The 23793-nt window shown below is 36.9% G+C and overlaps 1 protein-coding gene across 7 annotated transcripts in view; it reads right to left on the reverse strand.

Annotated features, from left to right (window-relative positions):
* Positions 1–4276: 4276 nt before the first annotated feature.
* The window catches only part of NBEAL1 (neurobeachin like 1), an 89260-nt gene continuing 69743 nt past the window's right edge, over positions 4277–23793 (reverse strand). For 3 of the 7 annotated variants that reach the window (XM_075511621.1, XM_075511622.1, XM_075511620.1), the window contains 16 exons: positions 23022–23117; positions 22787–22911; positions 21382–21522; positions 21155–21285; positions 19695–19804; positions 18999–19116; positions 18176–18273; positions 17746–17862; positions 17148–17237; positions 15262–15371; positions 14465–14637; positions 13916–14010; positions 11833–11949; positions 11007–11168; positions 9754–9902; positions 7637–9054 (listed from right to left, as the gene is read on the reverse strand). In XM_075511621.1, the coding sequence (XP_075367736.1) occupies positions 8781–9054; positions 9754–9902; positions 11007–11168; positions 11833–11949; positions 13916–14010; positions 14465–14637; positions 15262–15371; positions 17148–17237; positions 17746–17862; positions 18176–18273; positions 18999–19116; positions 19695–19804; positions 21155–21285; positions 21382–21522; positions 22787–22911; positions 23022–23117 (2106 nt within the window). In that variant the 3' untranslated portion in view covers positions 7637–8780. Of the gene's footprint in view, positions 6337–7636; positions 9055–9753; positions 9903–11006; positions 11169–11832; positions 11990–13915; positions 14011–14464; positions 14638–15261; positions 15372–17147; positions 17238–17745; positions 17863–18175; positions 18274–18998; positions 19117–19694; positions 19805–21154; positions 21286–21381; positions 21523–22786; positions 22912–23021; positions 23118–23793 lie in introns of those variants that run through there. The other 4 variants (XM_075511623.1, XM_075511626.1, XR_012777075.1 and 1 more) reach the window with 3 other exon arrangements.

Here is a 23793-nt window from a genome sequence, read left to right on the forward strand (position 1 = left end):
TAGTGCCTGAAGGCTTGTTTTTGAAAATAGATATTTCAACACTCCTCAGACCTAACATTTAACTCTTAAAAAAGGCATTTTTTGGCATTTAAAAATCCATTTGTAATCACATAATTGCACAATCTGTAAGAATTATCAGAAGATATGGTTAACTGGTGCTGTAAGGCCTTTGTTTCTACTCCCTCATTAGCTTTAGTAAAAATTCATCAAGCAAACTGAGTAGCATCACAGCTTCCATCAAAACACTGACCAAAGGGAGGTAAGTCTTACAAGCAGCATTTTTCTAGTCTTGTATTAAGCTGCTCCTGCATAGTGAAGGGTTGAATCAGAACACATATTGCAAGTTTTCCTTGAATTTTTTTTCCCCCTCATGGCTTTATTGAAGCAACAGCTCACAGCTACGTATTGACTAAAGCAGTACTGTCAGGTGCAAGACGAAGTTTATTTTTAAAAGTTACATCAAGACAAAAAATATGGCTCCCTCAAGAGGAAAATACTGAGTAGAAAGGAAGCTAAATAAACAAGTGGCCTCTAAGTTCCGTTAGATCTATGATATATAATGGCTGGACATTTTATATTTCAATCTCAAAACACCTTAGCAGCTTTAAACCGTAATCTATACTGACAATCATGCTTCTGGGACAGAAGACGTGTTATGAAATTGTGTCTGTGCTGAGTATAATCACAGACCTAAGCTCTGGAAATACTTGCCAAATTTCCCAAGTCCAGTAGATGAAAATAGAAAGAACACACAACTGGAGGAACTCTCTCCTCAAGAAAAGAAGTGAAACACCTATTTTATCTGGGCCATTTGGGTAAATGGTAACTAAAAGAAAGGCACACCAGTTTTCTTCCACAGATGCACAGCAAAAAGGTGAATTAAAACCGAATAAAGGGTACCTTTGATTAAACACTACAAGCAGTTCCTCACATATGGGGTGTTCAAGACTGCAGTAAGATGAATAGCACTCAGCTCAAACTGTGCAGAGCACGCTATGCTGCCACTCAGAGGCATTTCTGCGTTCAGGCATCTGATGACTATAATAGCGAAGAAGGGGACAATAGTATTTTACCAATTTTTTTTTTTTTTTAACTGCAGTAGCTTTTCAGAAAACCCTTGCTTCCTTTAAAAGTATGTGCTAACAAGGGCAATTAGTAATAATAAGGAGAATTTGTCTCCTTGGAATGGAAGGAAAGACATCTTCCAAACACTTCAATTGAGTCTAACATTGGTATACAATGAACCCACTGCACAAAAACTATCACTCTCCCAAAAGGAGACTACAAGTGTCATGTTTGCAGCTGAAACCGACATAGCTTTTAAACCAAAAAGCATGAAAAGCCCATTCTAGAAAGCACTGAAGCACATGCTTGAATTTCCACCCATTTAAATATAACCCTATGTAGTGCTTTCATCTAACAGTATTTATTAGATCAGGCCTTAGGTTCACACTAGGATATGCATTTATATGTGCTTTTTTTTTTTTTTAAATTCTTTGAAAGGAAAAAAATTAAAATATTCACAGCACCTAGCCTTAGCATCTAACCTAGCCCGCTACGTGCCTTTAACAGTGGAAGAGAGGAGTGCCTACAGGTAACAATACAGAGCAAGCGTCTACACAGACTCTCAATGTAGGAGCTCCTCTACTCCCCTCCCTAGCTCTAAAGCTCCCTACCATACCATAATCTGTATATAGATACACATTATCAACTAAATAGACATACACAGTAAAAGCTTTGTGAAGCATTTGGTTGCTGTACATATATTTTCTAATGATTTTGTTAACTGAGATTGGGAAAGGCTTGCAGAGGAAAGAGGGAGGAAGGAGACAATGGCCTAGGGAAGTGAGGTATGCAGCTTCCATTGACTAAGGCAAGAGTTAAAAGACCTACTTAATTATTGTGCATTACAAATAAAAATATTATTCCTGCAGGACTATCTTAAAGCAGACTGATGTAGGACTGTTACCAGTTCCATACAGAATTTTTACAGTGCAGAAACTTAGTTCTTTACACTTCATTTAAAGGACACAGAAATACAACTTTAAAAAGGATTCTTATAAAGCAGCCAATTGACTAGCCTATTTAAAGCCTGTAAAAACTTTGATAAACCTGTTTTGTGATAATATTCATGATCTAAGGTATACCAGGGGAAAAAAAGCTTGTTTATATCCATGTTGCAGATTAGCAAAACAATTGTAATGTGTGTGTGTGTGTTACTGGTTTTTGTTTTTCTTTTTTCTTTTTAAATCAAAGAGGCTTCCTAAAACCTAATTTCCACAATGTGCATTAACCATCAGGAGAAATGCAGTTAGTTTAAGATTGGGATTATTATTTTGTACTGGTGTTGGTAAGGTACATGGATGATAGAAGACGTGGCTTCTAGATATCCTATGAGCAAGCATTAGGTAAGTATATTGATATAGAATAATTTGCATAAGTCAGGTGCTAACTTGAACAGCAAACATTTCACTTTCTGAATGCTCGTATGGTACAAAAACCACACAGACTAGATGAGATTCTTCACTATAGATAAAAAGACAACTAAAAATACTATCAAATACTTATACTTATAGTATAAGTAAATTGATAAAGAGATATTGAACAAATATTCTACCTGAAATAAAGGAGAGAGGCCTTCTAAATATCATCCTTTGGTATGCAAGTTCAAAACTGTGCTAGGGAGAAGTTACTCAATACTGCTAACTACTTGATCTCATTTATGTAGAGGTACGAAAAGAGAGTCAGTTTTCAGTTTCTTTTAGATATATATATATTAACACTCCTACTTACTTACTCAGTTTCAAAGGTAAGCATATCTTAAACTTTGATAAATATCATTAGGTTGTTCCAAAAATCAAACGTAAGAAGATGCCACCAAGAAGATCTTGTAGTGTTATGAAACAACTGTCACTTAAGACTTGTTTATTCTGAATTCCTAATCAGAATTCTGTCATCTCACAGCTTTACTTTTTACACTTAAATAAATCTTAGTTCAAAAACAAAGGAGAATCTTATTTCAGCAATACTACATGAAAAACAAAATGTGATCCTAAGCTTTACTGACTTGAGGAAATCAAAGAATTATGAAAGTCAGTTCACTAATTCACAGTGCACTGCATAACAGACTGCAATTCAACCAACCTAAACAGCTGATTATAAAAATGATTTTCTACTTTTAAGAAGACTTATACAAATAAATTAAAACCAAAAGAAACAACATATCAGCTAATGCTCATGCTTACTACCTATATCTTCTATTTAAAGCTGGTTTTAGATAAAGGCAAAGTGCAGACCTTCAAACCTACGGGGGTCTTTCCAGAGGGCCTCTGGCAAGAACGCTAAGCATGTGATTGTGTATACCTCCCATCCTCAAGGACCAGATAAAAAAATCAAAAGGCAATGGATGTTGCCATTCTGCGTAAAGCATGAAGCAGCTCAGCGCTCACCCGTCCCCCTCCTCATTCTGCTGCTGCTTTGTGCAAAGCACAAACCAGCCTCAAGTTTGAGAGCTCAAGAACTGTCCACATTTAAACCTGCCCAGATATTTGTGAAGATCATCTAATGCTTGTGATGCACTGAAATGATGGTATTCAAATGTCAAAGCTCTTCACTATAAACTCTTCCATCCCCAGTTATTGCAACTACATTATATTTCACTTAAACTGACACAGTGTATTCAGTATTCTTTAATATTAAACTACTAAAAACATTAATTCAACTGTTGTATAAACATACCTAACCCACAATAGGACATTTTCAAACCCTTATGCAAACCCCTTGGTGCAAGTGACAAAAAGAAAACTATGCTCTCACCAAACACTACAAAAGACTTATCTCCTCAATTTTTCCACTTGATTCTGCTAGCCCGAAACATCATAATTTCCTGCCCCTTTCCCCTGCAAGTAAACACTTAACCTCATATATGCATTTAAACAGAACATATATGCATACTTATAAAAACCATCAACTCAATGCCCCAAATGAGTTCTTTTTTCAGCTACCTATAATACAGAAAAATCTCGCATTCTGAGCTGAAATTCTTCTAAACTACTCAAAAGAGCTCCCCTGAAATTCTTTCTTCATGAAATCATAACGGACAAACATACTTCACATTCTCATATACACACTTAATACTTCCAGAGTATCCTTAGTATTCTTACTGGATAGGTAGTTGATTAAAAATAGTATTTTTCACTTCTCTATAGCTTATTTGAAAATACGGGATATGGGGGTTTTTTTACATACATGGAGTCTGAAAAAAACCACACCGCTCTACTTTTGGAAATTTAATGCTCTCTTGGCAAGTGACTCAGGGAAATAATTCTTATTTTCTCCTAACTTTCCAGATGATCCAGTCTGTCACAGTGATTAGTTTGAATATTGCAACTATGCATAGACCCACTTGTTCACTAGTCTGATTTATTATTTCATTAACAAAAGAAAAAGCAACACAACTTCCTTTACACAGCACACTCATCAGTCATTAAGAGGGATTTTTTTTTCCCCAGTGAAGAAATTTAGGAGGAGAAAACAAGTTTTAATGAGACTAACAGAACTTATAAAGATTATCCTTTTGCAGAGTAAGGAGGTATTACTATTTCTACAAAGTCAATAAATATTGTGCTAAAAGTTAATGAAATGAGTTTATACATTATGGAGTTCCTCAGGTAGTTCAACAGCTCCCCAGCCACAGGGAATACCTGATAACATTTATAGGAGATGCAACACATTCATTTCCATAAATAAATAAAAATAACAAGAAAAGTGATGGCAGAGGGAAGAAAGGGGTAGCCAAAAGGGAACATACTAGCTAACAATCACTTATAGCTCTGCCTTATATCTATACTCCCCTTACCCCATTGTATTTTCTTTTAATAGACATACATACATGTATATACATATATATAAACAAACATACACACATATATACACATGCACACATACCTTCGCACGCCAATCCAAAAATTCATATTTTTCCCTCAGCACCAGGCTTTTCCAACAGTATGGGGTTTATCATTTAAATCATTAACATTATAAAAATGTCAGAATGATAGGAAAACACACACCCTTCTATCATCATCATGTATGGTTAAACAAAAAAAAAATTCAGTAATGGCTTCTCCAAAATATAGCATACAATCCATAACTATTTTGTTGGATATAGAGCACATAAGGATCTGATATTTTCTTTTCCCAGGTCTCAAACATATCTTGAAAATGGATACATTATCTGTTTCCCTGCTTGTTTTTACAGAAAAAAAAAATGGCTAGCAACTGGTTTGGTGAACACCAAGCCAAAAAACAAACAGATGCTATTTGATTAAATTGTGCTGCAGTGTTGCTTAAATGATTTTGCTGTGGAAATTTATCTTTTGTTTGTAGGAGTTGCCTTACTAATGAAGCAGATTGATCTCTGACCAATATAGATATACTGATTCTTCCTCTGTATTTCTTCAAGATACTAAGTATATAATGGGATTTCTTGGTGTGTGTCTTAGTCTACTTAACAATATAAATAATTTTCAGCAGCAAGTATTTCCTACCTCCTTCAGCTCCTTCACCACCTTCCACTCCTTTGAAGTTATTCATGTCTGTACTTTAAACAATTTCTGATAATCAAGTAGTGCACCACAGATGTTCCTTGCAGAACAGCCTAAAACTGGAACTACACAAAAGAAGATAGCAATAGCTATTTACAGGAACAAATTGCAATAAATTGTTCATTGGGCTAAAAAACATATTGAAAAGGTCATAACTGACAGCTATCCCAATTTTGAATCCAACCACTGCAACTGCCAGAATTTTAATTTACTGCTGGGGAATTACAATGTTGTCAAAGCAAAGCCAAATATCTTCTTTGTGATCAAGGAGCATCCGGCCCTATTCAGCTTTAAATCAAACGCTACTTATCTTAAATTCAATTAGCAAGCTTGTGTTTGGAGGTTTGGGGTTTTTTTGGGGCTGTGGGGTTTTTTTCTTTCCTTTTTTTCTGAAACACAGTTTTAGCAGCTATTTAGAGAGGGATTCTGCTGTGACCAAGTCAACACAGTTAAGGAAAAATATGCAAGCAAGCTAACTTGCATGAGTACATATGCTTATTACTATACCTCTACCATAGGTTCATCTTCAACAGACTTAAGAATCAAGCCCCTGAAAGCTGAGATATACATTTAAAGTGACCAAAAGATTAAACATGTTTCTGGAATCCATGAGAGAAGGTAGAAGCAGCAATCACTTGGAATCTTGAGTGTTATATTCAGTCTCTCCTGATGAAATCTGGCTGAGCCGTTTGCTTGATCCCCACAGCTTTCGGGAAAGCTGACCTGAGCGCATCTGTTTAAAAGTAATTCAGAGAAACAAAAGGAGGGGGAAGGGATAAGGTGGATAAATTAAAAAGGAATTCAGACACTGATTCTGGTGAAATGCAGACACTACAATGTACCACAAACAAAATTACACTAACAAAAATTATTTGAAAACAAACCAAAAGTTACACTTAGGGATGATTCTTGGGACTGACAAAAAACAACAGACAAAACACTAATCACAGTCTTCTCTGATTTTGAACAGTTAAAGGGATATTGCCAAGTAATGTGTACTTAATACTTAACCTACTTCAACCAGCTTAGAAACAGTGTTTAGATTGCTATTTTGATAGGAAGGAAAAAAGAGGTGAATGTCAAGCAAAAATTAACCAAATTAGAAGAAAGGACATTTTATTTTAGAGATTTCAAACAGAAATTGCTAGAAGTGAAAAGGAAAAGATAACCAAAATGCAGGGCAGTAATGGCAGAATGAAGGAAAGAGAGAAAGGTTATCTCCTGGTGTCAAATTTATACAGTCTTCCAAAGATCCTGGGTGAAGTGCCCCGAGTAAAATTTAAACTAGAAATAATTCATACTGAATATTCTGTAAGTAAAGACAGATAACAAGCAAACGGAGGCCATATTAAATCCAGCATCTGGTAAATCTGCAATCTGACAACAATTTGTAAGAAACTGTTTTAATTTACTCCTTAAGTACAAGGCTTATGATTGGCCAGTAGTGATCAGCCTGTTCATGAAATCCCTTGCAGTTTAATAAGCAAGATGCATGCCTTAACAGCACAAGTTTGAGAACAGTTCCCAGCAGTTAGTACTACAAATTCAGCATGCTTAAGAACTGTATCATCACAGCAGCAGTGTTCTAGAAAAGGCACAGTGCTCACAGGGATTAACACTGACAGGTGATAATCCCCCAGACTTCTGCAACATCCCAAACAGCTAAGTAACTATTAAAAATACAAAAACATTTATTATACTTCACTTCATACTGGATACTGTCAATGCAGAAACACTAAAGGCCAATCTTAATACCAAGCAGCATTTCACTTTATGCACAATAAAGAAGGTTGGTCTCTCCTTTTATCCTAAGGATCAGTATCACCACCGAAAGCCAGAACTACAATACTGTCTTCTGTATAAGGATAAAATTCTAGTAATTAATATATTCCTTCCAAACTACAAATAAATAAATCAACAAATAAATACTCCACATACACACGCTTTTTAAATATATTGATGCCATTATAGAAAACTAGAAAATCTGGGACATAATGTTGTTGCTTATATGTTTGTGGTTTTTTAAAAAAAAAAAAAAAAATCTATTCACACAGATATTAAGCTTGCAGACCATCGGAATTATAAACAGAAAATCCTGAAAAAAAAGTCACTTGAAAGCCTCTACATTCATAAAAGGAATCCAGTCTTTGAAACAACACTTTCTCCATAGTTAGAAAAATAGATGTGATTAAGAACTGAAAAAAAGAAAACAAAAAGCCTTCAGTCTAACGAGATACATAAATTTCAGCCTACAAAAGATCTTTTCTATGGAATAGGAAGCTTAGAGATGACAGTGACTTTAAAACTGCTGTTACAAGCATATGTTTAACCACATCATAAGAAGCTCTTTGTCAATTCTACAGTAGGAAAAAGCTGTCCAACTGAAAGTCAGTGGAAACCTCCCCTCCCCATCTGCTGCAAGCAAAATCAGACTACCATTGTGTGAAGCCTGTTTCAAATATTAAACTATGTATCTCCTAGCTAAAACATTTTAAAATACTGGCACATAAAGTAGTTGTTTTCACAATTAAAATATAAAATTAAATTAAGACACACTTTTTCTGGCATGTACTAAAGGTCATGCAAAAGTGATAATCACATTTTCAAATAAATACACTGCAGCACAACGGAGATCGGGTTACAAAGAGAAGCAGGTTTAGGCTAACTCAAGTACTTTGAAAGTCATGACAAGAAGTACTTAAAGCAAAACCTATGTTTTGCACAAGAAAAATTGGGCATAGCTATTTGACAGATGGATGCTCTGTATTTGATATTGCATATGCAGTACCAACAAGTTTATATTCACCATATGGAGCACAGAGCATACTGGGAACCTACAAAAGTGATTCTTTGTGCATTGCAATTAGAGACTCTTAACCGAAAGAAGTAATATTTTTTTTCCCCCAACGTCAGTCAACGCATATTAAAAGATATCTGACAGAAACCATAAAAAATAAAGTAGCTTGCTCTCTTTCATTTCCAATTTTCTTCTGGCAAATTATTTCATCAAGAAGTGGCTGACAACACTATCATGTTCAGAAAAGGTTAGCTACTATGACTTTGCTTATTCAGATGTGAGTGATAAAGTCTGGAAGTTAGTCCAGCTGAGCTTCCCATCTGCGATCCCTATATAACTTTGATTCTTAATGAGAAATTTCAGTAGAGCAGTCTCAAAAGTTATTGCTTTCCCACTGAAAACTGAAACTTGCTCTTAAATTTACCCTGCCACAGAGGAGACCTCTTGCTCAACTGGAAAGCAGAAATAAGTGAACTTCCCACTGTTCGGTAGAAAAAGTTCTTGATGGTGGGTTTTACCTCTGCTGGCTTGCCAACACCAACGATAATCAACTTGCCGTCCTCCAGGCCAACAAGGATGTGGCTATACTCTTTGGTGACAGAAATGCAATGAATTGGCAGTCGCATGGCTAAGGGGGAGATGCTCAGACTCAAGCTGAAATGAACAAAAACCACATGTATTTGTTTGCACATACTGCAAAGAATCACACTGCAGTTGAAATTGCTGTCCACAGGATGCACTATAAAACACAGTTTCTCAAGGATCCAGTTTGCAATTTCAATTATTGTAAACTCCTACGGAACGATCTAATTGTACCCCAGAATAGAGCTCCAATAACAAGAAAAAGCATGGATAGGTAAGTCAGTAAGTTAAGACATTTTCACTGAAGAACAGTAACATTAGTCACACAACTGCGTAAGTGACACTCCAATTCTGAGGGGCAACAGAGCTCTACAGAGCATAGCAGTAAGTGGAGTTTAAAACTCAGTGCAGAGCTACATGAGGTTTGATCCTGCAGTTGCTGAGCTCCCAGTGGCAAATCAGACATGGGGACAATCCCAGCTTACAGATGTCAGACACAGCTCTTCCTAAATACTGTCAGTTCGAGGTGTATAATTGGGACAAATGCCTGGGAAGAAAGGGGGCTGGTACAACCTCTCATTTTTCTTTCCTCCCTCTCTTAGTTCCCCCCTAAAAGAGTTTTTTCAGGAATACAGAAAGAAGCAATGGCTACCACCTACAGCACCAAGCAAAGTCCACGTTACACAGCCATTTCTCAATAAAGCCTTTATTGTATCTCAATAAAGCCAGTATTTGCATCTCAATAATAAACTACTGATGGTGGTACATTACCTGTAGAGATCCCGTATGGAAAGAAATCCCTGTAAGCTGCCCATCACGATATACTCGCCCGTCACACACATATCTGACACTTCCTCCTTCAGAGTCTCAGAACCCAGGTATTTTCCATTGACAGAATACAGATGTAATGCATTCTTATCCTGAATAGATAAAAAATAAATCTGTCACAGAGGACTGACTGGATTAAGAGTGTATTATTTGTATCTTTAGCTCATGAACAGGAGCTAACTTGGGCAATACCCCACAAATAATATTGCTGACAAGTTTCCTTGTTGAATGATACAAGAGTACTGAGCCTATATGCAATGTGTATGTATACCAGGTCCTGCATGGAAATTTTTGAAGTTATTCCTTGTTACCTCTTGATGTAACATGGTAACATCTTACCTATCCATCTAATCAATTCCAAATTTTCTGGAAACATCCATGGATTTAATGGACAGGTCCCTATTTTATAAGGGTTTTTGTCAAGGAAGAAGAAAGGAAGAGAGCACTCTTATCTTCAGCCCTGCTGCCACCCTCCTTCCCCCCAACCCCAAATTGAAAAGCAGAAGGAAATAGGTATAATTCCACAGAGCTAGATCTAGAAACATTTTCTGGACAAGGCAATGAATTCTTCACAGATTAAAGACGCAGCTAACAGGACCATCTTCAGTTCTTCCAACCTGACAATACTTTGGTCTCTTCTCTCCCCATCTTCCCAATGCAGCTAGCATGCCTATATCCAATAAATTTGTCTTCCAAGAAATTTCCCATGCTCATAGAAATCGTAATAGCTCTACCCTCATTAAAGCAACCACACAGCTACTCAGTAGACAGAATAAGCTACACTGTGAACCTTATAGCTATACAATCCAAAACTAAGAAACATCAGTGTAGTCACTGGGCATCTTGTACCCAGAACATACTGCTCCCCTTATAAGCCTCTGTTTCTGTGCACAGTGAAACTTGTTTCCCCTAGTGTTTTCCATTCAAAGCAGCTCTTCCAGGAAGATTCATTAGCACATGCTTGGGCATCTTCCTTGCAGGTGTTTGGAGATTTTCATGAAACTTACAGGAGCACAGTATGTCTGATTTATCTTTTAATCAAACTTCACTCAAATTGGCTAGCAAAATTAAAAAAAAATAAGGAAATAAGCATGCTCAAAAAGCCTCATTACTTTAGGAAATAAGGAAAAAGTTAGGTACATTTATGATTAAAGTCTTCAGCAAAAGAAACAGAGGTATTCCATGAACCTAAGTACCTTAAGAGTAGTCTTTCCTTCTATGCTGGTGTGGACAACTATATGCCCTTCCCAGGACACAGCCAGATTGGGAACAGTCAGCAGGAGGGAACTCTCACAAGGTGGTCGCAAAGTCCTCACGTACTGACCTTTCCGAATAGTGTGGACAATAACAGTCCCATCCTGCAGTGATCAAATTTAGGTAAGTTGTTACTCAGCAGGTAAGTTACCGCAACACACAGAAAGAGTACTTAAATACAGAGGGAATATTTTGAAAGCACTTAAATCCTTAACTGGAGATCAAGACTCCTGAGCATTAAGAACTCTACACAAAGAAGCCTTCCCCTCAAGGCCATGTACTATACGCGTATGAAAAAACAAACGCAAACAGGGCAAGAGGGGAAGGATCGGCAGCAAATCAGCCATTTCATACGTCATATTTATGAGTAGGCATTATGTGCAGTACAGAGTTCAGAAGCCTGCCAGTGTAGTACAGTATGAGTAAGCTGCACAGAACCTTCCAGGTTAAGGAAGCAGGGAAGAAACTGTCACAGAACTGCTTCTATGAGAAGCTTAAGATCTCCAAATAAGTCCATACACATTAAAAGCTCATCTGTGCAGAATAACACAACATGGTAGCTGAGGCCTATGCTGTGCAGACCAGATTGAGACAGCCTGATTTAAGCAGGCAGGAAGGGAGATGGCACGTATCTTCTTGATGTGTAAGGCTGAAGAAAAAAAATTGTGAAATAGTCACATTTTTTGTATTATTCTTAATCAGCTTCAAACATGCTCTATGGTTTGAGTAGAGAAGAGGCAAAGAAGGGAAAAGTATGAGGATGCTTACCCTGGATCCTGACACTGCCATATCCAGTTCAGTGCTGATGCCAACACTTGAAACTTCGTCAGTATGCCCATAAAGGATCTGTAATGGCTTAGGTGCCAGGCCTACAGGCACTCCTCCCTGAGAGTAACAAAAAGTGCAATGACACATTCTCTTGCAGCTGAAGGACAAACAAAAAATAAATTTCTGGTATCTTCAATATCAGTTGTGTGAGATGTATATTTGACACAGGCCAAAACCAAAGGCATAACTCACCCATTCCAATTTCAATTTATTGTCTTTTATGTCAGCAGCCCTATTTACTGAAATCACAAGAATGAATGAACATACAGTTACCAAGTGGATGTGAAAGACAGAGTTACTTAGCTGACTTGTTTCTATCCCTTCAGATGTCCAGGTGTGCAAGGACCACAGTAAGCAGTCCTAACAGGAGTTCTTCACCCACCCATCCACCCACTTTTTCTTCACCTGTGTATCTGGGCTTGTTCAGTTCTTACAGTTTACCCTGGAATTAAGCACTATCTTCACAGCCAAGCTTAAAGAAGCTGAAAGCTATTTTGCTTAAAATTACAGCAACTCTGTTCCATTTTCTAAGGAAAAGTAAGGAAATGATCCTTCTCAGTGACCACCAGCAGTATGATATGCAAAGGAAATCTTGCAATAATGCTCATTAAAAATAGTCATTTTCCCACATGACTGCAGGGTGTCAAAATTATTTAGTACTTTTGTTCCAGTGAGTGTACTGTCAGCATATACAGACTTATTCTCAAACCAGTTCTAAGGCAAGACCTGTGCTTAGAAGAGAAGGTACAGTAAATAGCTCTGCAGAGGACTCTTTATTCTCATTTCTGTGATAGAAATTTCACTGCCAAGCAAGCCCTGAAAGCCTGAAGCATGCAGGAATGCAGAAGCAGCATCAAAATACAGAGCTGGGAAAGAAGATGACAATGCAGAGCAGACAAGTAGAACCGAAGTGACAGCATGCAGTCCGTTGCTGACACTTTGTAAAGACCAAGATAAAACTCTCACAAGAAGAATTTACAATACATACAACATCATTTATATATCCATTAAATAAAAAAATACATTAAAAATCTTACAAAAAAACAATTCTAAACAAAGATAATCTCCAGAGGATGACTTAACTTACACTGAAAAAATAAATAAACGAAAAAATTTCCAACATTTATCCTCACTTGAGGGAAAAAAAAAAAAAAACAACACCTGTTGTGAGCACTAAGGTCTCACCTTTTTGACCACGCACCATTGGTACAAAGTACTTCTTGAAAGAATTATAAATACTCCCACCATAAAGACAGCTTCCACAAAAACACATGCAGTTATGCAGCACTATACTGGTTTAACGTGCTGACTTTAGTTCAATAAGAGCAAGGTGACCTGACCAAATGTACTGTTCATAACATGACAGCTCCCCCCTGCAGTTAATCCTACTTGTGTATCTGTAATGCAGCAACCAGAAATGAACATTTAAAATGCATAACAATGGAAATGGCCTCACATTTTGAGTGTAAGTACACACATGCATCACACAACCACTTTCATTGTCTGAAAGCAAAAGACCAATATTAAAGAATTCTAAAACGCCAGCATAAATCCAGGTAACAGACTAGTGTTGTCTTTGCTAACTCCTAGTGTAGTCATCAGTACTTACCACAGAGGAAATGCAATGCTAAAATGCAACTACTGGAGTGAAGAGCAGCCCAGAAATGCAAAAATCCTCAACTACAAACATTGTTCTGACTAATTCCGGTAGTCTCAAGCAGTGTCTCTCTTCTTCCATCTGTACAATGGGGGATAATATTTGCCTATCCTGAAAATAATCTATGAAATCTATAAGAGTGTCTTTAAAATACTGTACTTCAGCTACATAGTAGCTATTGTGTATAGTGAATATTTCAAACACAGAAGACAATGGGAGTAACAAAATTACTAAGCTAATCAATTTTAGTAGACTATCTTCCCTGCAAACCTGAAAGAAAGGAAATCAATAAACCATCCTAGCAAAACAGAGAAGCACAAAAAAGCATTCAGAAACTGCTTCTCAAAGTATGCCTAAATAACCTACCTGCTGAACTATTTGCCATATCATACAGGTAGTATCTCTGGAGCCTGAAATTAAATGAATTCCACAGTAGTCTATTGCCAAGCAGGTCACAATATCTAGATAAAGGAAAGAAAACAGGAAGTTATCACGTAGATATTTAAGACTAATTTCCCACAGAGTGACAATGTGCATGCAATATGTCAACAATGTATCCTCATTTGTAGTCAGCATGAAACGTTTCACTGTGATAAGGGGTGATGAGACTGTATTAAACAATGAAGTTGTTGTACAGCCAGGTGTACCAACCTGACTTAATCAGCTTTGCTACCTAAAAACAGCAGTCAAGCCTTATGAAACTACATTAAGCCACCACTACAATGACTAAAAAGCCATGCTCAAGTATTTACATATAATCATGGTTCAAGTATTCTTCTGTTCTTACGCTGCCATTCCTTTATAACTGCTATGCTTGTCTGCCCAAGTTCACTGGCTATAATTCTTTCCCAAAAGACCAAGCATCAAAGTACAATACATAAAACCTTTCATTTCACAATATAAAGAGTTACTAACCCATGTGCCTGATGTGCTGCCCAATCAGCTTGCCTTTTGTAAGAGATGTCACTCTGATGCTATTGTCCCAGTGTCCTCCACTAAAGAGCAGTTTTGCGTCATGGGATACTGCAAATAACTTAGAGGTGATCTCCAGCCCCGGTGCAAAAGGACCACTCATGTTGCGTTGTGTTCTGTAGGCAAACGATGAGCAGTTAAGAGTAACCTTAGTTCAAATCAATGTATTTCGTACTTCCTACATCCTTAAAAATTAATAAGAAATACCATCTATAGAAAAGGCTATATCTAAAAATAAATAATAAGTGAAATTCTGGCCCCCTGATACTCATGGCAAAACTCTCGCTGCCATCAGCAAGTGGAAGCAAGATCTCACCTTAGATCTTTTCAGTCTTTTATACAATTTGATTCTGTATGGATAATTCATGTCGCTACTAACTATTGTAACATTAAAGAAAAAAAGGTATCTTCTAAAAATCAAAGAAACAAAACCACCACATATACCTGCACTATAGTGTAAGAAAGTATGAAGACTTCTCATCTCAGATTCCAAGATAAGTTTTTATGATTTATAATTAGAAAAAAAATATTAGAAGTAGCTCTAAGAACGAAGAGCCTTGAAATGCCACTTACATAACTTTTTACTAGAACAGTATTATAGTTTAGAGGTAGTAATATTGAACATCAGAAGATGCATTCTTAGGTGAAAACTCAGCCAATGAAAACAGTACAAACCACTGATTACTGTATTTTATTACTGTAGATGCATTCATCTGCACCTCTCCTCATCATTTGCTTACTTGGGATTTGTCACTGTGGTATCTCTGATGAATGTAAAATAGTTGGAGATATTTTTATCATAAGGTAGCCAACCATGAGTTCCAATAACGCAGTTCAGACTTGCCGTTACCTAGAACAGTTTGACAGAAAAATCGGTGAAACCCAGAGGTATATTTTTCTGCTTGCCTTTGAAGGTAATGGAGCTTGCATAAAATCCAGCATAGGCTTCTTAAGAATTTACCACAAAGACAAAAAAAAAAAAAGCACACACACCCCTCCCCGCCCTCCCCAAAAAATCCAGCTCAGATGAGTTAATCCACATGTGGTACTGTGCTGGTTTTGGCTGGGGTAGAGTTAATTTTCTTCCTAGTAGCTAGGATGGGGCTATGCTTTGGATTTGTGCTGGAAACAGTGTTGGTAACACAGGGATGTTTTAGTTATTTCTGAGCAGTGCTTACACAGAGTCAAGGCCTTTTCTGCCTCTCACCCCACCCCACCAGCGAGCAGGCTGGGGGTGCACAAGGAGCTGGGAGGGGACACGGCTGGGACAGCTGACCCCAACTGCCCAAAGGGATATCCCATACCATATGGTGTCATGCTCAGCATAGAAAGCTGGGGGAAGAAGAAGGAAGCGGGGGAAGATTCAGAGTGATGGCGTTTGTCTTCCCAAGTAACCGCTATGCATGATGGAGCCCTGCTTTCCTGGAGATGTCTGAACACCTGCCTGCCCATAGGAAGTAGTGAATGAACTCCTTGTTTTGCTTTGCTTGTGTTCATGGCTTTTGCTTTCCCTATTAAACTGTCTATCTCAACCCACGAGTTTCCTCACTCTTGCCCTTCTGATTCTCTCCCCCATCCCACCAGGGGGGAGTGACTGAGCAGCTGTGTGGGGCTTAGTTGCCGGCTGGGGTTAAACCACAACAGGTACACGTTACCAAGTTAGAATAGTGTATGTTCTAGATGGGTCAGAGAAGTTGAATGAGGGGGCCGGGGCAGGGAGGAGACAAAAACCCAAAAAAACCAGCCAACCAACCCTTCTCAAACATTTCATTACAATTCAGTCATTTAGTTTAAGCTGCTTCTTCTCTTCTTTGAAATAGTAAGCATTAATAGTTAATGTATTAACACAGGAAGTTGTAAAAAATTGTATTACAGTTCTACTTCTGAGAAAGTAAGAAAGGAATCTAAATATTTTAGGTTATTTTCATCAGATATTTAGAAAAAACACAATGATAACTTTAGACATGTCCAAATTCCAAATGACATATGCACATACCACATTAAGCCAGGACAGTAAGTTTGACCTACAAAATAGTAATATTGGAAAAGAATATTCTTTCCTGCAACACATAGGTATTATTGCACAGGGGCCAGTATGCAGACCATACATACAGATGTAAATACAAAACCACTCTCTTCCTTTCATCATTTGACCATTTGCCATAGTACCAGCACCTGTATTAGTCCGTGCAAAAGTTAATTTTAGGAACAGTGCAGGCTTCTGGAGTTTGTATATGCCACATACAGTATAGTTTAATATATGGGTTGGAAAGTAATGATAAACATAATGATGCCATAATAACTCAATCCTGTCATTTTAAAGCTGGGCTACATTGCAACAGGAAATTGATTACTACCATGGAAGTGGATCAAGTGGGCAACTTACAATACACCTCACTACAACTTACACTCATGTCTCATCAGCTCTTAAATGCCATTCAACAAATCAGCCTGGCTTCTCTTCAGAAGATAAATATTTAAGTTATAGCTGACATTCATTATAGGTTAAAGAAACACATTTGAACAGGAACAGTTAAGAAGTGGTTCTCTACAAGCTGTATGAAAAAAAAAATACACCTATTTGACTGTCTGCACTCTAAGAATAGTATTGACACATGCAACTCACCAAGATCTCTGGGCTTCCCTGAGAAATAAAGGAACGTGATTGATTCCTGGGGACAACAGCTTTGACAATGGGCACACCATCACTGATTCCCTAAGAGAAAGGACATGGTTTTGGTCCGATTATATCCAAGAGCTAAAGGACAAATCTAGAACCTGTAAAGAGTAAGACCCAAAGCCTCTGGTATCAATGTCAGACCTGTACAGTACTCCAAAGCACTGGTATACCCATATTCAGTTCACGCAGGTATGCTTTGTTGCAAACACCAGAAATGAAACCCTGGCTCTGTCCTGAATCAGTAAGTTTAGCTACCAAGTTCAGTGAGTAAGCATTAATACCACCAGTGGTATTAATGATACCACCAGTGATGGTCTTAGTTTTCTTGGTGTGGTGGCTAATTTAATACTCAAACACCACCCACACAAGCAGCCAGCAGATACAAATTTATGGGATTCAGCGTCTATGAAGCTAACTAAAAAGACAGAGCTCATTGTATACGCATTGCATTTTAAAATATTTTCTTTAAATAGGAAGTTTATTTTCATCAAGTACGTCAGAAGTTTCAGATTAGACTTTAAACATTTTCGAGTAACATATCTACCTCTATGAAGAATGACTTCAGTTCAGTGAGGTGTTGGAAGAGATTCAGAGTAGAGGTATCACTTTTAGTTAGTCTTTGCACTACCTCTTCTGCTGACAGCCTTTGCGGATGGGGCTCCTAGGAGACAATATTGAAGAAATATCAAGTCAGACAAATTCATCAATTTGTTCAATTTGTACTCAGAATCTTACTGGCAATCAATGGGAAAACAGAGTCTTAAGCACCTCATTTCCCTTCTTAAAGTAAATTAACTTCTTTTGAAAACAGTATGCTAAATTTCCATCAGTGTGACCTTTACAAATGGTAATGTGGCAAAGACTTAACATTCCTAAAATTACAAACCATTATATATTCATGTTTTCAGAAGTCCTTTGTAACTCAGTTGGATTTAACCACAAAGGTCTGATTGAAGAGGAACAAGGAGCATTACCTTTAACAGCTGACAGGGAGTTTGCCCAAAATTGTTTATCATCCCTTCTAAAGCTTTCCTTTCTTTCTCATCTGTTAAAGCATCCAAATCAACAGCCCCTGGATCACAACCAGAACAATGAAGGGTAGAAAAAAGGAAAAAGAACATAATCCAAACAACTTATTGAGAACCAATATGGTCAACAAATGTTGCAAAACTTAAATTAATTTCAGCATTATCACCCTTTACCCCAGAAAAGCCTTCAACCAATGCCTCCATATAAAATACAAGCTGAAAACTCCATTCTGCACATGGAATTTTAAGTATATCTGTAAATGCAAGAATTGTAGGCTTTTGTCCTATCAAATGAATTTAATATACTTCATGCATGCAATAAGTTGCACACAAAAGCCATGCAAAATTCACCTTTGGAATTAAGACTAACATTTGTCTTTAGTATTTGTTGTTTTTAAGCAACTTGCCTTGACTCTTAAACCACAAGAAACCTCTTCCCACAAATGCTTTTAAGCAAGCAACTGAGAAACTAACAAAAACCCCCAAGCACTTTCAGAAACAAAATACAAGCAACTGGAACAGCCCTCCTTTAAAAAAAAAACAAACAAAAAACAAACCACTTATTAACATTTCAGGTTCACAACTTCTGATCAAAGCATCAAATATTCTGGTTATTTGATGATAAATTACAAGTTATGCTGCCATATTTCATCTCAAATTCTGTTGCCTTACCATATGCTACTGTATGCTCACAAATCAAGTGTTTTCTGTCTAATACTGAAAACCCACAAGTCTGATAACAATGACAAGAGAGCACACTGCTTTGTACCTTCATAAGTACAATAATAGAACACATTGAGCGCCTCCACTGCAGCTGGTCCCCTCTGCTTGTAGCCAAAAATCAAATCTATCCATTCATGAAGATGAGCAGAAACATAGTCAGATTCCTAGAAGGAAAAAATACTCTTGTAAGAATAAGAGAAGTACTGCTCCCTTCTTGAAGTATTTACTGTTTTCTGTGATAGAGATTTAATTCCTAAACTAAGAGTATCCACAAACAAGGTATATACCAATGTAGAGGGCAGAAGCATAAGAATAGCCATGTGTGTTAAGGGCAGCAACTGCCAGGTAAGAGGGAAAATTAAATACAGTGAAGCAGCACATCTAGACTATTGAAATGCAACTATGCAAGGGAAGGTAAGCTGCTAGTTCCCTAGTACCATACAGAATAATCTCTAAAAAGCAAGGGAACCCTTATCACCTAAAACCACCTAATTCTGCATTTTATCTCCTAAAGCAGCAAACTCCCAAATGATTAGTATCTTCAGGTTCTTTCCTTTTTTCCTTTGAGCATTTTATTGACATGCACAGTGCTTTTTTTAACTGAAAGTTCTAATGGTACTTGTAATGTCAAATGTAACCACAACTCTAGTTCAAATGTAGTCCCAATATTTTACACTTAAGCCACAGTGACAATGTGCAGGTATACTTTATCATTACTTCACACACATAAACATCATCTTACCAGAGCCTTCCTGTGTTTATAGATGAAGTCTTCTGGGGAGTGGGCCCATTTGGGGAGAACAACATCATTTACCACCTCTTTGGATATTTGAAGCTGACCTAAGTTAAAACCTAGTGAATAATTTGGAGAATTTTAAGAGTTACTACAAGATATTTCAAATATCTTGATTTCTCAATAAAGATTAAAAAGCATTCTTTTCTCAATGCAAGGGAAGGATATTGAAAAATTCTTAATGTAAATCTCCAATAACTCTACCACTGACATAGGAGGCTAAGTTCTATTCTGAATGTTTAAAATGTTAAGTGATACAGGATAACAATTGTGCAAAGCACCTAAGTGATTTCAAAGCTGAAGTCACAATCTTAAAAGCAGCATTAATCATTTACACAACTATCTGTAAACATATCTCCATTTGCTTTGTTTTACCAGGATTAAGAGTCCAAAACATTTTAACGAGGTTGTTTATAAGAATGAAGTTACTTATAGGTTTAAATGATTGTAGAATCAAGTCTTAAAATCAAGGTGCGATTTAAGTCTTAAAATCAAGGTGCGATTTAAGTCTTAAAATCAAGGTGCGATTTAAGTCTTAAAATCAAGGTGCGATTTAAGTCTTAAAATCAAGGTGCGATTTAAGTCTTAAAATCAAGGTGCGATTTAAGTCTTAAATCCGACCAGCTTTCATGAAAGCGTGACTTGGGTGTTTCCAATTTTTGTAACTTAGAACTCTAGTAGATCGTAGCTAGCAGACTAACTAGCAGCAGCACGAACATACAAATCCATTTTTAAATTGTCTAATAGGTAGAGAAACAATTCCCTATGCAATAAATGTGAATTAAAAATGGCTAGGAGTCTCGTATCAGAATGCAGGAAGCTGTCTTTTCAATCAGCATTATATAGGAGTGAAACAGCTTTTTTTTTTTTTTTTAGCTTCTTCTGATGGGTACTGAAACTTTACATGGCTCTAAAATCAGGTGACTTAACACTGCATTGGAAGATAACAGTAACAAGCAGAAAACATGCTGGTTGCCGAGAACAAATAGAAGACCTCACACGTTTGACGATGTCCAAACTCTATCACCCAATGAACCCAGTAAAAATAATACTAATTAATCTGTATTAACTTTTGCTAACTATTTAATCAGTATTACTATTGCTAACTTTTTCTTCTTCAAACATCCAAATGAGCATCTCTGATATTTTACATTAGGTAAACAACATTATTTTTAGCCATACTTAAGCCCCCAATCTGAATTTTAAACAACATTCAGGCTGCTGCTTATCACAACTGGTGTCTTCATTAAACAGTTTGAAGCCAGCATGAAGACTGAAGTAATTTCTGCAAGCACACTATAAAGCTTAAATAAGAAGTGTTACACAGCATTCACAAATGGTTGTAACAATTCTTTTCTGAAGAATACAAGAACAGTTTTCTATGAGAATATTCTGAGCAGTCAGTTTACCATTTTGATTCTCCAGGAACTCTGGGAAGTAGAAGAACTCTGGGATAAGTTCCTTGACATCGTTGGGGTTGTCCATGAGTGCCTGCCAGGTAGCAGGAATAGAGTGGAACTGCCTGTCAGCACAGTCGAATCTGTGGATCAGAAAACTCACATTAGATTTTGATCATTCCCTCAGTAAAATGATAAGAAAGAAAAATAAACGTGCTGCTTATTTGCTCACAGCATACCTGCCACTTTGAAGTTGGATATGAAGTGTTGTGAAAGGTTCTACCCGAATGAGATAATGCATGACACCAGCAGCATTTGAGTAATGTGTCCCATAGTGAAATTTGTCAATTATCCCAAGGGGATCCTCAAAATTCTCATATCTAAAAAAAATATATCTTTATAAATACAACTGAGCACTACAGCTGATTTACATGTGAATTATATTTATTGGAGGCAAGGATTCAAAAGAAATGATCACAGCAATCTGTAAGAGAAAAATACATTGAATTCTATTAAACATGAGAATTCCAGTTCTGACTTAGAAAGTCCCTAAGCAAAAGACTGCTGAAAGATAGAAACGTATACCGGATGAAGCCTTTGCATACCTGTTCTTATACTCTTCCCTAGGCATTTACTATCAGCTGTCAGAAAGTGGATAAAGGGCTGGACAGGCGTGATTTAGCATCACTTTATACAATAGACAAAACCCCCCACATTACTAAGCTGAATATTTATTACGGAAGGGATTTGTGACAGTTTCCTGCAAGATTTAAAAAAAAAAAAAAAAACCCCACCAAAAAACCCTGTGTGTGTGACTGTGTCAGGATGCAGAAAAGAGCTTTATTTAACACTCATGTCCATTTCCTTTTCTACTGGCAAACTTACTCTACAGCACTATGCCACCATCTGCCTGATATATTCCTCAGTGTCACAAGGCTAGTAAGAGAAATTATAGTTAAACATACTGCTAGAGAACCAATTTCATTACAAACAGGGATAGACCCTAATCATTCAAAGAAAATTCTCCATGTTCCAAGTTTTCAGAAGAAAGCTGGTTTTGGAATAAGCCTGACAAGTGCAATCTGGTATGATAGCACACTCACTCCCCACAATAGCAAAAAAAAGCAAGGATCACTACACTGATGTGTGGGTGTAAGTACTTGTCATTTCTACCTACAGAGGAGTTGCTGGAAGTCGTGGAGTTATATTTTATTTCAAAGATAATAATCTATGCTTGAAAAAAGAGCAGGAAGCACAGATTTAGGATCAATGCTCTAAGCACAGGCAGCTCAACTCATCAGTATGATTTCACATTCCTTATCTTGAAGCAGACATGGGACACAGTATGACTCTTCAAGCCACTGGGCTGTTAAATTAAGTGTTTCTACAGCCTTTCAGTTTTTCATCTCCACACATGAGAAACAACTGAAAATTTACAACAGTAATTTTATTGTTTCAGTGACTTATAAGCTAACTAACCTGAATGCAGCAGGAACAACAAATCAACCACCTTTGCAAATGCATCTGCGATGTTATAAAACTAGCTTTAAAAATGTCACTGTCACCACTTTATTTTTAAAATGTGTTGTTAGCCTGGAGGCTCAGAAAAGATAGAGAAATATAACTGAGTGTTCAAATACATACTTCTCTTTCACAGCCTTAGCATTCTTTTCATTTACCACCCCTATGGGTTTGGACAGATCCCTAAAGACTGCAGGATTATTCAGGTCCAGTTCTTCTGAAGTATAATCTCGTAAAATCCACGGGAACTAAAAAAAAAAAAAAAAAGAGTAAAAGATCAAATTGAGAACAAAAATCCACCTTTCAAAGCAGAAAAAATACATACCTTCAGCAAAAATTTAAAAATTGTTTTAATTACCACAGGATATTGAGCAAGGTCATTGTAAGTTCGTCCTGCCATTGTGTTCAGCTGAATAAGGTAGTCAAAGTTGGATATTTCTCTATTCACCCATTTCTGAAGGACAAAAAAAGATGCAATGGAAGTCACTATATCAAAGATACCACTATTGCAAATTACATGTCTTGCCAGTATTTATCTGCCAGAGGACAGTACTGGCACAAGACTATAAGAATGGTATGAAAGTCCAAATTTAATTTCTCCTAATAAAGTTTATTTTCCCTTTGATTCAGTGACTGTGCTACCTATATTTCATTGAAATCATGTATCTGATGACAGTACTGTTTTAAATACAGGGCAGCAGACAACTAGCAGCCTCAGAATAAAAAAGAAAAAACAGAAGTGAAAGAAACAAAAAGAAGGCAGGTAAACAGGTACTGAGCAAAAGGGGAACAGAACTTTGAAATTCATTAGAGTTCTAAGGTCAAAACTTATTTATAAATTGTTCTCCCATTGGTTAATGGTACAGGAATTTTTAAACTAACATTGCCCTTGAGCCTTTGCTCCACTATTATATTTTAAACCAAAGAACAGACAGAGTTCAGAAGGGCTCAATATCTGTCTGTAGTGTGATGGAGACATTTCATTACAGACAACGTTTTCTCTACTTAAATATACAACATGATAGCTTTTATCATTAGGGAAACAAAGAAAAAACAAAATATTTCCAATATTTTAAAAGTCACTTGTAAAGCTTCCTCCCTCAGAGAAAACAATAATTTTGGCATAAAGA

This window comes from Mycteria americana, chromosome 9, assembly GCF_035582795.1.
Source record: "Mycteria americana isolate JAX WOST 10 ecotype Jacksonville Zoo and Gardens chromosome 9, USCA_MyAme_1.0, whole genome shotgun sequence".
Taxonomy (NCBI): domain Eukaryota; kingdom Metazoa; phylum Chordata; class Aves; order Ciconiiformes; family Ciconiidae; genus Mycteria; species Mycteria americana.